The following is a 13773-nucleotide window of genomic DNA, read 5'->3' as shown; positions in this document are numbered from 1 at the left end:
GAGGTGATACGTCTCAGTTTTACAGTCCCAGTCCTTATTCAGTCTAGTTTCATGTTGCAATCAATGTCCCAAATGGCCTCCTGTGGGCCCTGGTCAAAAGTAGTTCACCATATAGGGAATAGGGATCTATTTGGTATGAGCGCAAGACTCCCTGAGTCAGACAGGGCAATCATCTACAGATGGATTTATCATAAAGCTCCCCAATAAAGGTCTCTACAATAGGCTGTGGTCCACAGCCTCGTGTATATATAAAATATTTTCTGAAAAGTCGAAAGCCACAAGTTGTCCTGTATGTGTGGATTCTGTTTCTGTGGTGGTGTAGACTGATAACATACCCGTCATAGATGTTGACATTTCTGTGCATTCTCCCATGTCACAGTGTGATCCAAAAAACTTTGAAAACTACGAATCTCCTCATAGAAACAACTTTTAGAATCGGTTAATTCTCTCTGACAGTTGCGACTGATTATTTCAGTGTAACAAACGACTTAAATGTCAGCAAGTGGATTTTCTTTCTCCCCCCCGTGAAGGACACCAAAGTAACTGGCCTGAATTATTTGGCACAAGTCTGAAGGATTATTTATACTCTGTAAAACAGCATGTAATCTTCCGGTCTTTGGGGAGCGGGGCTCAGAATACAGAATTAACACAATACTGTAAACTGGAAGCCAGCTCGCTTGCTTAGACCATGTCTATTAAAAAAAAACACATCTTGTTTGGAAGGCGAGGCGGGAGTTGCCTAGATTTGTAAGCAGCCTGTCCCGTTGGAGTTAGCGCTCAGTTTCTTTATCCACTTAGGTACGCAATTTAGTTGTTACACTTTTAATTCGGCTCAGACTGGTGGAGAAAGATGGCGGTTTAGTCTATAAAATTATGTTTGCCTGCCGCACAGCAAGTTATGTTTTGTCACATCACTATGATGACTGTGTTACTTCGATTGTGATACAAAATACCTTTCAGGTCTGCTAGGTACGCACTCATTGTACCTAGCACTAACGAGTATCATTGCTTTAGTTCTGCAGTACTTACCTATAAGTAGTACTTACCTCGTACTTACTGTTCCTCTGACATAGTAACTTACTGTTCCTCTGACATAGTAACTTACTGTACCTCTGACATAGTAACTTACTGTACCTCTGACATAGTAACTTACTGTACCTCTGACATAGTAACTTACTGTACCTCTGACATATTGACTTACTGAACCTCTGACATAGTGACTTACTGTACCTCTGACATAGTAACTTACTGTACCTCTGACATAGTAACTTACTGTACCTCTGACATATTGACTTACTGTACCTCTGACATAGTAACTTACTGTACCTCTGACATATTGACTTACTGAACCTCTGACATATTGACTTACTGTACCTCTGACATATTGACTTACTGTACCTCTGACATAGTAACTTACTGTACCTCTGACATATTGACTTACTGAACCTCTGACATAGTGACTTACTGTACCTCTGACATAGTAACTTACTGTACCTCTGACATAGTAACTTACTGTACCTCTGACATATTGACTTACTGTACCTCTGACATAGTAACTTACTGTACCTCTGACATATTAACTTACTGTACCTCTGACATATTGACTTACTGTACCTCTGACATATTGACTTACTGTACCTCTGACATATTGACTTACTGAACCTCTGACATAGTAACTTACTGTACCTCTGACATAGTAACTTACTGTACCTCTGACATAGTAACTTACTGTACCTCTGACATAGTAATTTACTGTACCTCTGACATAGTAACTTACTGTACCTCTGACATAGTAATTTACTGTACCTCTGACATAGTAACTTACTGTACCTCTGCGATATTAACTTACTGAAAGATGCCGGTTTAGCCTATAAAATGATGTTTGCCTGCCGCACAGCAAGTTGGGTTTTGTCACATCACTATGCTGACTGTGTTACTTTTGATTGTGATACAATATACCTTTTAGGTCTGCTAGGTACACTCTTTGAAAAAAGGGCTCCAAAAAGGTTCTTCGACTGTCCCCATGTACAGTAGAAACCTCTGTGTAAAGTGTAAACCCGAAAAAGGTTCTACCTGGAACCAAAAATATTATTTAAAGAGTTCTCCTATTGGGACTGTACTTCTCTCGGTTTCTGTGTGTGTGTGTGTGTGTGTGTGTGTGTGTGTGTGTGTGTGTGTGTGTGTGTGTGTGTGTGGGTAGGTGTGTGGGTGGGTGGGTGGGGGGGGGGGGGGTTGGAATACTACCAAATGTGGATTGCATTCCACTTATCAAATAATATGTTCTATTCACAGTCCCATGTCTGGTCTCAAAAATATAGATATTAGTAGCATTATATGGTCATGTAACTTCTACTGTGTAGGGCTATAACCATGATTATTTACATATACATGTACCCTCCTCCTCCTCCTCCTCCTACCCCTCCTTCACCTCCTCCTCCTCCCCCTCATCCTCCTCCTCCTTCTCCTCCACCTCCTCCTCCTCCTCCTCCTCCCGCCCTCCCTCTCCTCCTCCACCTCCTCCCCCCTCCTCCTCCTCCACCTCCTCCTCCTCCCCCCCCTCCTCCTCCTCCTCCTCCCCCTCCACCTCTTCCCCCTCCTCCACCTCCTCCCCCTCCACCTCCTCCTCCTTCTCCTCCTCCTCCACCTCCTTCTCCTCCTCTTCCTCTTCCTCTTCCTCCTCTAGGATGAGCTCCAACGGCTCGGATGAGTTCTTCCAGGCTACAAACCATGCGGAAGAAACCTTTCGCAAGATGGAGACCTATCTTCAGCACAAGCAGCTGTGTGATGTTGTCTTGATAGCAGGAGATCATAAGATCCCGGCTCACAGGTCAGTACCTGCTGCTCTTCTTAAATTTAATTTCACCTGCCCACTGGGTTAGAGCTCTCCTGGAAACACTTCAGGATCAATATGTCTGTGTCCCAAGTGACACCCTATTCCCTATAAAGTGCACTTCTTTTGACCACGGCACATAGGGCTTTAGTTAAAAGTAGGACACAATATAGGTAACCAATATTATTAAGATAGCCACATGTAAGAGTCCTTTCACTGACCACCATCTCAGACAACACAAGACGTTGATCAACTGTACAGTAATTAGTACTATCTAATTAACAAGGTGTGCTCTTATTTCAGAAGGGCCTGCATCAGATAACAATTTGAGGACACAGAAATGACTGTTTACTGAGTGGGTGTGTTTTAAAAAAAAAAAGCAACAACAAAAAAAAACCCATAGACTTTGATAAAACATGTTTGCATGGCTTCAACAGGGCAATCGAAAAAACATAAATAACATAAACGTAAATATAAATCATTTACATGACAGTTAGTACAACCCGAATATATCATGCATGTACAAAAGTTGTTCTGTATAGGACAGACCATAATATCCTCTGTATTCTTAGTAAACACATCCCAAAGAAAACTAATTTCCTTGTGCTTAGCAGCTTTTAATAATTACTCCCCATTACAGCTTTTTACATCAGCAGACTTGTGAAGCAAACCAGACGGAGACAGAAACACGATTAGAACTCTTGAGTCTTTTATCTGTTGGTAGTAATTGTAAATGTTGTTTATGAGATACTTTCATTTCTATTTTTTTCATGCGCTGGTTCAACAAATTGGATGTCGTTATGCAGAACACAAGGGGAAGCTGTTAGGGGCAGTTAGAGAATCCATGAGGTCGGTCCCAACATCACTGAAACACCCAGCCAGCCAGTCAGTCATTCTACCTGTAAATCACTGAGGTGTGTCCCAACATCACTGAAACACCCAGCCAGCCAGTTAGTCAGTCAATCTACCTGTAAATCACTGAGGTGTGTCCCAACATCAATGAAACACCCAGCCAGCCAGTCAGTCATTCTACTTGTAAATCACTGAGGTGTGTCCTAACATCACTGAAACACCCAGCCAGCCAACCATTCTACTTGTAAATCAAAGTTGGATTCAGGGCTATATGTGAAAACATGGCACCATAATTGCTCAAGCTGGTAAACTGTCTGTCTGATATATCGCATGGTATACTGTCTGTCTGACATACCACCTGGAATACTGTCTGTCTGACATACCACTTGGTATACTATCTGTCTGATATACCACCTCGTATACTGTCTGTCTGATATACCACCTGGATTACTGTCTGTCTGACATACCAACTGGAATACTGTCTGTCTGATATACCACCTGGTATACTGTCTGTCTGATATATAGTGGGGCAAAAAAGCATTTAGTCAGCCACCAATTAACTTTCATCATAGGTACACTTCAACTATGACGGACAAAATGAGGGGAAAAAAATCCAGAAAATCACATTGTAGGATTTTTAATTAATTTATTTGCAATTTATGGTGGAAAATAAGTATTTGGTCACCTACAAAAGTTTATCTCAATACTTTGTTATATACCCTTTGTAGGCAAAGACAGAGGTCAAACGTTTTCTGTAAGTCTTCACAAGGTTTTCACACACTGTTGCTGGTATTTTGGCCCATTCCTCTATGCAGATCTCCTCTAGAGCAGTGATGTTTTGGACTTTCAACTCCCTCCAAATATTTTATATGGGGTTGAGATCTGGAGACTGGCTAGGCTACTCCAGGACCTTGAATTGCTTCTTACGAAGCCACTCCTTTGTTGCCCGGGCGGGGGGTTTGGTATCATTGTCATGCTGAAAGACACAGTCACGGTTCATCTTCAATGCCCTTGCTGATGGAAGGAGGTTTTCACTCAAAAGCTCACGATACATGGCCCCATTCATTCTTTCCTTTACACGGATCAGTCGTCCTGGTCCCTTTGCAGAAAAACAGCCCCAAAGCATGATGTTTCCACCCCCATGCTTCACAGTAGGTATGGTGTTCTTTGGATGCAACTCAGCATTATTTATCCTCCAAACACGACGAGTTGAGTTTTTACCAAAAAGTTATATTTTGGTTTCATCTGACCATATGACATTTTCCCAATCTTCTTCTGGATCATCCAAATTCTCTCTAGCAAACTTCAGACGGGCCTGGACATGTACTGGCTTAAGCAGGGGGACACGTCTGGCACTGCAGGAGTCCCTGGCGGCGTAGTGTGTTACTGATGATAGGCTTTGTTACTTTGGTCCCAGCTCTCTGCAGGTCATTCACTAGGTCCCCCCGTGTGGTTCTGGGATTTTTGCCCACCGTTCTTGTGATCATTTTGACCCAACGGGGTGAGATCTTGCGTGGAGCCCCAGATCGAGGGAGATTATCAGTGGTCTTGTATGTCTTCCATTTCCTAATAATTGCTCCCACAGTTGATTTCTTCAAACCAAGCTGCTTACCTATTGCAGATTCAGTCTTCCCAGCCTGGTGCAGGTCTACAATTTTGTTTCTGGTGTCCTTTGACAGCTCTTTGGTCTTTGCCATAGTGGAGTTTGGAGTGTGACTGTTTGAGGTTGTGGACAGGTGTCTTTTATACTGATAACAAGTTCAAACAGGTGCCATTAATACAGGTAACGAGTGGAGGACAGAGGAGCCTCTTAAAGAAGGAGTTACAGGTCTGTGAGAGCCAGAAATCTTGCTTGTTTGTAGGTGACCAAATACTTATTTTCCACCATAATTTGCAAATAAATTCATTACAATGTGATTTTCTGGATTTTTTTTCTCATTTTGTCTGTCATGGTTGAAGTGTGCCTATGATGAAAATGACAGGCCTCTCTCATCAGAGCTCCCTCTCAGCTCCCTCCTCAGTGCATTCTCTGACAACTAACTTGTTGATGTTGTCCCATACAGATTGGTCCTCAGTGCAGTATCTGACTACTTTGCTGCCATGTTCACCAGCGACGTGAGAGAGGCCAAACAGGAGGAGATCAAGATGGAGGGGGTGGATCCAGAAGCCTTGAGATCTCTGGTCCACTTTGCCTACACTGGTGAGTACTCCGCAACACTCATTTATGTATCTCAAATGACACCCTATTTCCTATGAAGTGCACTACTTTGGACCACGGCCCAAAGTGCTCGGTCAAAACAACACTCTAAATGAGGAAAATGGTGCCATTTGAACGTATTTATAGTTATTTTCTCCCCTGTGCCCCAGGCCTGGTGATGTTTTTAGTAATTTCTCCCCTGTGGCCCAGGCCTGGTGATGTTTTTAGTAATTTCTCCCCTGTGCCCCAGGCCTGGTGATGTTTTTAGTAATTTCTCCCCTGTGGCCCAGGCCTGGTGATGTTTTTAGTAATTTCTCCCCTGTGGCCCAGGCCTGGTGATGTTTTTAGTAACTTTGTCCCCTGTGCCCCAGGCCTGGTGATGTTTTTAGTAATTTCTCCCCTGTGGCCCAGGCCTGGTGATGTTTTTAGTAATTTCTCCCCTGTGGCCCAGGCCTGGTGATGTTTTTAGTAACTTTCTCCCCTGTGCCCCAGGCCTGGTGATGTTTTTAGTAACTTTCTCCCCTGTGGCCCAGGCCTGGTGATGTTTTTAGTAATTTCTCCCCTGTGGCCCAGGCCTGGTGATGTTTTTAGTAACTTTGTCCCCTGTGCCCCAGGCCTGGTGATGTTTTTAGTAATTTCTCCCCTGTGCCCCAGGCCTGGTGATGTTTTTAGTTTTCTCCCCTGTGGCCCAGGCCTGGTGATGTTTTTAGTAACTTTCTCCCCTGTGCCCCAGGCCTGGTGATGTTTTTAGTAACTTTCTCCCCTGTGCCCCAGGCCTGGTGATGTTTTTAGTAATTTCTCCCCTGTGCCCCAGGCCTGGTGATGTTTTTAGTAATTTCTCCCCTGTGGCCCAGGCCTGGTGATGTTTTTAGTAACTTTCTCCCCTGTGCCCCAGGCCTGGTGATGTTTTTAGTTTTCTCCCCTGTGCCCCAGGCCTGGTGATGTTTTTAGTAATTTCTCCCCTGTGCCCCAGGCCTGGTGATGTTTTTAGTAATTTCTCCCCTGTGGCCCAGGCCTGGTGATGTTTTTAGTAATTTTCTCCCCTGTGCCCCAGGCCTGGTGATGTTTTTAGCAATTTTCTCCCCTGTGCCCCAGGCCTGGTGATGTTTTTAGTAATTTTCTCCCCTATGCCCCTGGCCTGGTGATGTTTTTAGTAATTTTCTCCCCTGTGCCCCAGGCTTGGTGATGTTTTTAGTAATTTTCTCCCCTGTGCCCCAGGCCTGGTGATGTTTTTAGTAATTTTCTCCCCTGTGCCCCAGGCTTGGTGATGTTTTTAGTAATTTTCTCCTCTGTGCCCCAGGCTTGGTGATGTTTTTAGTGATTTTCTCCCCTGCCCTGGCTTGGTGATGTTTTTAGTAATTTTCTCCCCTGTGCCCCAGGCTTGGTGATGTTTTTAGTAATTTTCTCCCCTGTGCCCCAGGCCTGGTGATGTTTTTAGTAATGTTCTCCCCTGTGCCCCAGGCTTGGTGATGTTTTTAGTAATTTTCTCCCCTGTGGCCCAGGCTTGGTGATGTTTTTAGTGATTTTCTCCCCTGCCCAGGCTTGGTGATGTTTTTAGTAATTTTCTCCCCTGTGCCCCAGGCTTGGTGATGTTTTTAGTAATTTTCTCCCCTGTGCCCCAGGCCTGGTGATGTTTTTAGTTATTTTCTCCCCTGTACCCCAGGCTTGGTGATGTTTATAGTAATTTTATCCCCTGTGACCCAGGCCTGGTGATGTTTATAGTAATTTTATCTCCTGTGACCCAGGCCTGGTGATGTTTTTAGTAATTTTATCCCCTGTGACCCAGGCCTGGTGATGTTTTTAGTAATTTTCTCCCCTGTACCCCAGGCTTGGTGATGTTTTTAGTAATTTTCTCCCCTGTCCAGGCCTGGTGATGTTTTTCGTTATTTTCTCCCCTGTCCAGGCCTGGCGATGTTTTTAGTAATTTTCTCCCCTGTGCCCCAGGCCTGGTGATGTTTTTGGTTATTTTCTCCTCTGTGCCCCAGGCCTGGTAAAGTTTTGGGAGCTCATATGAAGCTCTACTTCCATTGTTCTCTGTGACAACATATCTTGATAATGTTGCAGGTGTCCTTGAATTGAAGGAGGAGACCATAGAGAGTCTATTGGCTGCAGCCTGCCTTCTGCAGCTCTCACAAGTCATTGAGGTCTGCTGTAACTTCCTCATGAAACAACTCCATCCATCTAACTGCCTGGGGATACGCTCCTTCGCTGACGCCCAGGGATGCATGGATCTGCTCAACGTGGCCCACAACTACACTATGGTAGGAATCTAACCAGATTTACACAGCCTAAACTCCAAAAAATTACATTCAAATATGTTTTTTTTGGGCTGTTTGCATGTGTTCCTTTGGAGGTTGCATTAGGTTTACATCACATTGTTAGGGTTGAATGCCATTGAATGCTTAGCTAAAGTACAAATATCCTTTTCAACTCTAGGATTTGATTGAAATACATTTGTGTTGTCCTTTCTTGGATCAAGGTTAGCTAATTTGTGGATCTAATAACGTTGAGACATGTCTGCTGATGTTTTGACAGGCAGGTTGGGGTTTTCCAAAATACAGCTGTAATATTTATTTCAAACATTTTCCACGGGATCGAGAAGATCCAGCATTTATTTACTATATAATGTCCTCTGCTGTCTCCGACTGACGAAGTAAACAACTTATGGAGATAGTTGTTCTATCTACTGGGCTCTGTTTAAATAGAGCCCTGTCTAGGACAGTGAGGTTCATCCATGCACTACCACTTCCTGTTCAATCCCTCCAATAAGGAACATGGAAGAAATGGTCCAAATTGCACCATATTTGCTATATAGTGCACTACCTTTTGACCAGAGCCAAGTGCACCATATAGGGAATAGGGTACCATTTAGTACACATACGGAGAGTCACAGAGCTTCCTGTACAACTGTCATCTGGTTTCTGAATCAACAGCTTGTTATTTTGATAAGGATGTTTTTTTCCGCTAGTTTACGCTGGATGGATGTTCTATGTTTTGTGAAATCCTGTTCCTTTGTGAGAGGAAGTGTAATTTTTCCTCTATATAGACTCAATCATGCTGTGTCCTAAACCTTGACCTGCTTTCTTTGACCAAGGCCCTGTTGTTAAAGTCTTCACGTTAGATTTCAGTAGGCTTTTGTCAGAATTAGCCTTCTTTAAAAAAACAAAAACATTTCAGATTAGTGCTAGAATTTCTGTTTCAACTAAACAAACTCAACCAAAGCATCTCATGCACATTTAAAAAAAATCTTTCTTCTTGGGTAGACACTTGGGTAGTTTCTTTTCCCCACTGTTTCTTACCTCAGGTTTGTCTTCTTGTAGAATGAATGGGGTGTGTCTGAAATGGCATCCGATTCACTATATCGTACACTGCTTTTGACCAGGGCCCACAGGGTTTTGGTTAAAAAGTAGTGCACTATATAGGGAATAGGGCTCTGGTTGAAAGTAGTGCATTATATAGGGAATAGGGCTCTGGTTGAAAGTAGTGCACTATATAGGGAATAGGGCTCTGGTTGAAAGTAGTGCACTATATAGGGAATAGGGCTCTGGTTGAAAGTAGTGCACTATATAGGGATTAGGGCTCTGGTGGAAAGAATTGCACTATATAGGGAATAGGGCTCTGGTTGAAAGTAGTGCACTATATAGGGATTAGGGCTCTGGTGGAAAGTATTGCACTATATAGGGAATAGGGCTCTGGTTGAAAGTAGTGCACTATATAGGGAATAGGGTGCCATTTTGGACTCACCCTGTACATGTCTGTGAATCGAAGAGTCTGCAGTGTAGCCAGCACAATCAATGTATTAAGTTGTTGTCAGCATTCTGGCTGATGGTAATTACAAATAATGAATCTATACCAACGTCAAACAACAGCGTGTAAGTTGTAAGATCTGTCCTTCTCGATTACCAGAACAGATCACTGAAGGAGACTAACTTCATTAGGCTTGTCGCTGCTAAGATACTAAAGCCCAATCGTAATAGATTCTGGTGAAGCCAACTGTAATTTGTAACAGATTAATGATTAAATTAATAATGCTTACTTTTCGTAATTGTTAGGGCACTTGCATCTAAGCAAATGTTAAACGTGTCAACATTTATTATTGCTGGTGCAATAGATAACAGCTCAGGGTCTTGTTCCTAGACAACAGATTTTGTTCTAGTCCTTTATATCTCCTGCATGTTGAACAATACAAAGAAGCATAAAGGGCTTTTATATAGCATCTGGTACTATCCAGAGAGAGTCATTGAAGACGCTTAGTAGAGACAATAACACAAAGCCGTAGTATATATACATGTACTGTGTTTATAGACTGGTTATAGCCTGGGATGATGACCAACAACAGGAACATGAATCTGTGTTGTCGCTATGTTCTCTACTAGCACAGAGATCTGATAACAGTTACGTGATTAATCTGTGGTAAATACGGATAACACATCCCAGTTGAATGCATTCAGTTCTACTACTGACTAGGTACACCCCCCCCACCCCTTTCCTTTCCGCTCTGTGGCTTAGAGGTCATGTTGGCCCATGTTAGCAGCATTGATGTCCACATTTTGTTGCTCATTAGGTTTAAATAAGTTCACCGTCCGATTTATCCACTGATTTCTTCCTATGTCAGTCAAATTCTGAGAATCCATCAACCGAGTAACAAACGAGGCATTCGGTCGGTATTGACTGTATATCGAGCTCCTGAGACTGACAGCTCAGGATGTTTCTTAATCACGTTCTCCAAGAGTGTATAATTCTACTCCTGATTTCGGGTACATGGATAATTAATTTGTTGTTGTAAACAACAATCCACCTACCGACAAAACGTTTACCCTGGATCTACTTAACCGATTTATCAACCTAATGTACTTACTTACCCAATGAATGACTAACTTCTACATGCAACAAGTGATGTCTTCTTTCATTTATACATTGTCTTTTCTATCCGGGCAACACCTGAAAATTGCATGTATTTTGTATTTTGCAACCCAACGTCCAGATGAAACCAGGGTTTTGGTGACCCTCATCTGTAAGATTGGGTTGCAATATTTTTCCCTTTCCCACTAAGTCCTCCTTCCTGATTACATCCCTGTTTCAGGAGCACTTCCTAGAGGTGATTCAGAACCAGGAGTTTCTCCTGCTTCCTACGGCTGAGATCGTCAAACTCTTGGCCAGTGACGACATAAACATACCAGATGAGGAGACCGTTTTCCAGGCTCTGATGATGTGGGTGCGGTTCGACGTTCAGCATCGCCAGCAGGACCTTGGGGTGCTCCTGGCCGAAATCCGCCTGCCTCTTCTACCTCCACAGGTAGTCAGTAGGTTATCAATGACTTCATCCTAAATGGCACCCTATTCACTATATAGTGCAGTACATTTGACCAGAGGACAATGGACCCTTACTGGTTACTGCTTCCTGGTTGAATGTTACTGCTTCCTGGTTGAATGTTACTGCTTCCTGGTTGAATGTTACTGCTTCCTGGTTGAATGTTACTGCTTCCTGGTTGAACGTTACTGCTTCCTGGTTGAATGTTACTGCTTCCTGGTTGAATGTTACTGCTTCCTGGTTGAACGTTACTGCTTCCTGGTTGAATGTTACTGCTTCCTGGTTGAACGTTACTGCTTCCTGGTTGAATGTTACTGCTTCCTGGTTGAATGTTACTGCTTCCTGGTTGAACGTTACTGCTTCCTGGTTGAATGTTACTGCTTCCTGGTTGAATGTTACTGCTTCCTGGTTGAACGTTACTGCTTCCTGGTTGAATGTTTCTGCTTCCGGGTTGAAATAAGTACATTTAGGTTATACAATCACACAGTTTTTTTTGTACGTGTTGTGTATTTTCATACATCTTTTTTTTATGCTGCACTTAAAATCGGCATTAAGATATAATAACGATTTACTGAACTGAACAGAAAATAACTCCCCTTTAATTCCAGCTCCTAGCTGACCTGGAGAACAACACCATGTTCTCAGATGACCTGGAATGCCAGAAGCTTCTAATGGAAGCCATGAAGTACCATCTGCTGCCAGAGCGTCGCCTCATGTTCCAGAGCCCCAGGACCAAACCCAGGAAGTCCACTGTAGGAGTACTCTACGCTGTGGGAGGCATGGACGCTACCAAGGGTTAGACCTACTCTGCATTCCCTTCTCCCTCTATATAGTGCACTAGGACCATAGGGCTCTGGTCAAAAGAAGGGCCCTATACAGGGTTTTGCATCCCAAAGGGCACCCTACTCCCCTATATAGTGCACTACTTTTGACTAGAGCTCGATACAGGGAATGAGGTGCGTTTCATAGTCTCGGGGTGGAGACAAGAACAAAGACAGGTGAAGCAGATCAGGGTGTGACATCCACAGGTTTCGATCAATGAGTTTTGATCATTACCAAGATGGACGCCCGCTAACGTGTGACGTCACCGTCGATCTCGCCCGACCACGACAACATTTTTATTGTTCCAGACTTCAGGTCTATTAGGCTACTAGTGTAATGCAGCTCAATCCACACGACTGAGGTTAACCCTTTCATTCCATGGACAAACACACATTCATCTGATACCTAAATGGATCCTATACATTGTAGATACACTACCGTTCAAAGGTTTAGTGGTCATTTAGAAATGTCCTTGTTTTTGAAAGAAAAGCACTTTTTTTTTTTGTCCATTAAAATGACATCAAATTGATCAGAAATACAGATTAGACATTGCTAAATGACTATTGTGGCTGGAAACGGCAGACATAGGCGTACAGAGGCCCATTATCAGCAACCATCACTCCTGTGTTCCAATGGCATGTTGTGTTAGCTAATCCAAGTTTATCATTTTATAAGGCTAATTGATCATTAGAAAACCCTTTTGTAATTATTTAAGCACAGCTGAAAACTGTTGTCCTGATTAAAGAAGCAATAAAACTGGCCTTCTTTAGACTAGTTGTATATCTGGAGCATCAGCATTTGTGGGTTCAATTACAGGCTCAGAATGGCCAGAAACAAAGCACTTTCTTCTGAAACTCGTCAGTCTATTCTTGTTCTGATAAATGAAGGCTATTCCATGAGAGAAATTGCAAAGAAACTGAAGATCTTGTAGAAGGCTGTGTACTACTCCCTTCACAGATCAGCGCAAACTGGCTCTAACCAGAATAAAAAGAGGAGTTGGAGGCCCCGGTGCACAACTGAGCAAGAGGACAAGTGCATTAGAGTATCTAGGTTGAGAAACAGATGCCTCACAAGTCCTTAACTGGCAGCTTGATTAAATAGTATCCGCAAAACAGCAGTCTGAACGTCAACAGTGAAGAGGGTACTTCGGGATGCTGGACTTTAATGTGCTTTTCTTAAAAAAAAACAAGGACATTTCTAAATAACCCCAAACTTTGAAAGGTAGTGTACATTTAATAGAACACATTACCAATTTTGTTTGATAATACACAATTTAGGAAAATGTAGATGTATAATCAAACACTATGATAGACATAGAGGGTCCTAGGAATCAGAACAGAATAAGATTCAACGCTAAAACTCTAAAAAGGATCACCTGAAGTCGTCAGCATCAACCTCTGTTCCTATAGGATCTATAGATCTCCTTGTCTGTTCTTATTGGATCTATAGATCTCCTTGTCTGTTCCTATAGGATCTATAGGTCTCCGTGTCTGTTCTTATTGGATCTATAGATCTCCTTGTCTGTTCCTATAGGATCTATAGATTTCCTTGTCTCTTCCTATAGGATCTATAGATCTTATTGTCTGTTCCTATAGGATCTATAGATCTTATTGGCTGTTCCTATAGGATCTATAGATCTCCTTGTCTCTTCCTATAGGATCTATAGATATCCTTGTCTGTACCTATAGGATCTATAGATCCCATTGTCGGTTCCTTTAGGATCTATAGATCTCATTGTCAGTTCCTATAGGATCTATAGAT

The 13773-nt window shown here is 42.8% G+C and overlaps 1 protein-coding gene across 2 annotated transcripts in view; it reads left to right on the top strand.

Moving 5' to 3' along the window:
- Nucleotides 1-13773, top strand: part of LOC110489226 (kelch-like protein 4) — a 46320-nt gene that overhangs the window by 18629 nt on the left and 13918 nt on the right. The window contains exons 2-6 of one of the 2 annotated variants that reach the window (XM_036943477.1): nucleotides 2684-2827; nucleotides 5746-5882; nucleotides 7944-8140; nucleotides 10963-11178; nucleotides 11799-11985. In XM_036943477.1, the coding sequence (XP_036799372.1) occupies nucleotides 2684-2827; nucleotides 5746-5882; nucleotides 7944-8140; nucleotides 10963-11178; nucleotides 11799-11985 (881 nt within the window). The remainder of the gene's footprint in view (nucleotides 1-2683; nucleotides 2828-5745; nucleotides 5883-7943; nucleotides 8141-10962; nucleotides 11179-11798; nucleotides 11986-13773) is intronic. The other variant, XM_036943478.1, reaches the window with a different exon arrangement.

The sequence above is a fragment of the Oncorhynchus mykiss genome, chromosome 14, assembly GCF_013265735.2.
Source record: "Oncorhynchus mykiss isolate Arlee chromosome 14, USDA_OmykA_1.1, whole genome shotgun sequence".
Taxonomy (NCBI): domain Eukaryota; kingdom Metazoa; phylum Chordata; class Actinopteri; order Salmoniformes; family Salmonidae; genus Oncorhynchus; species Oncorhynchus mykiss.
This window is presented reverse-complemented; position numbering and strand designations above follow the sequence as displayed.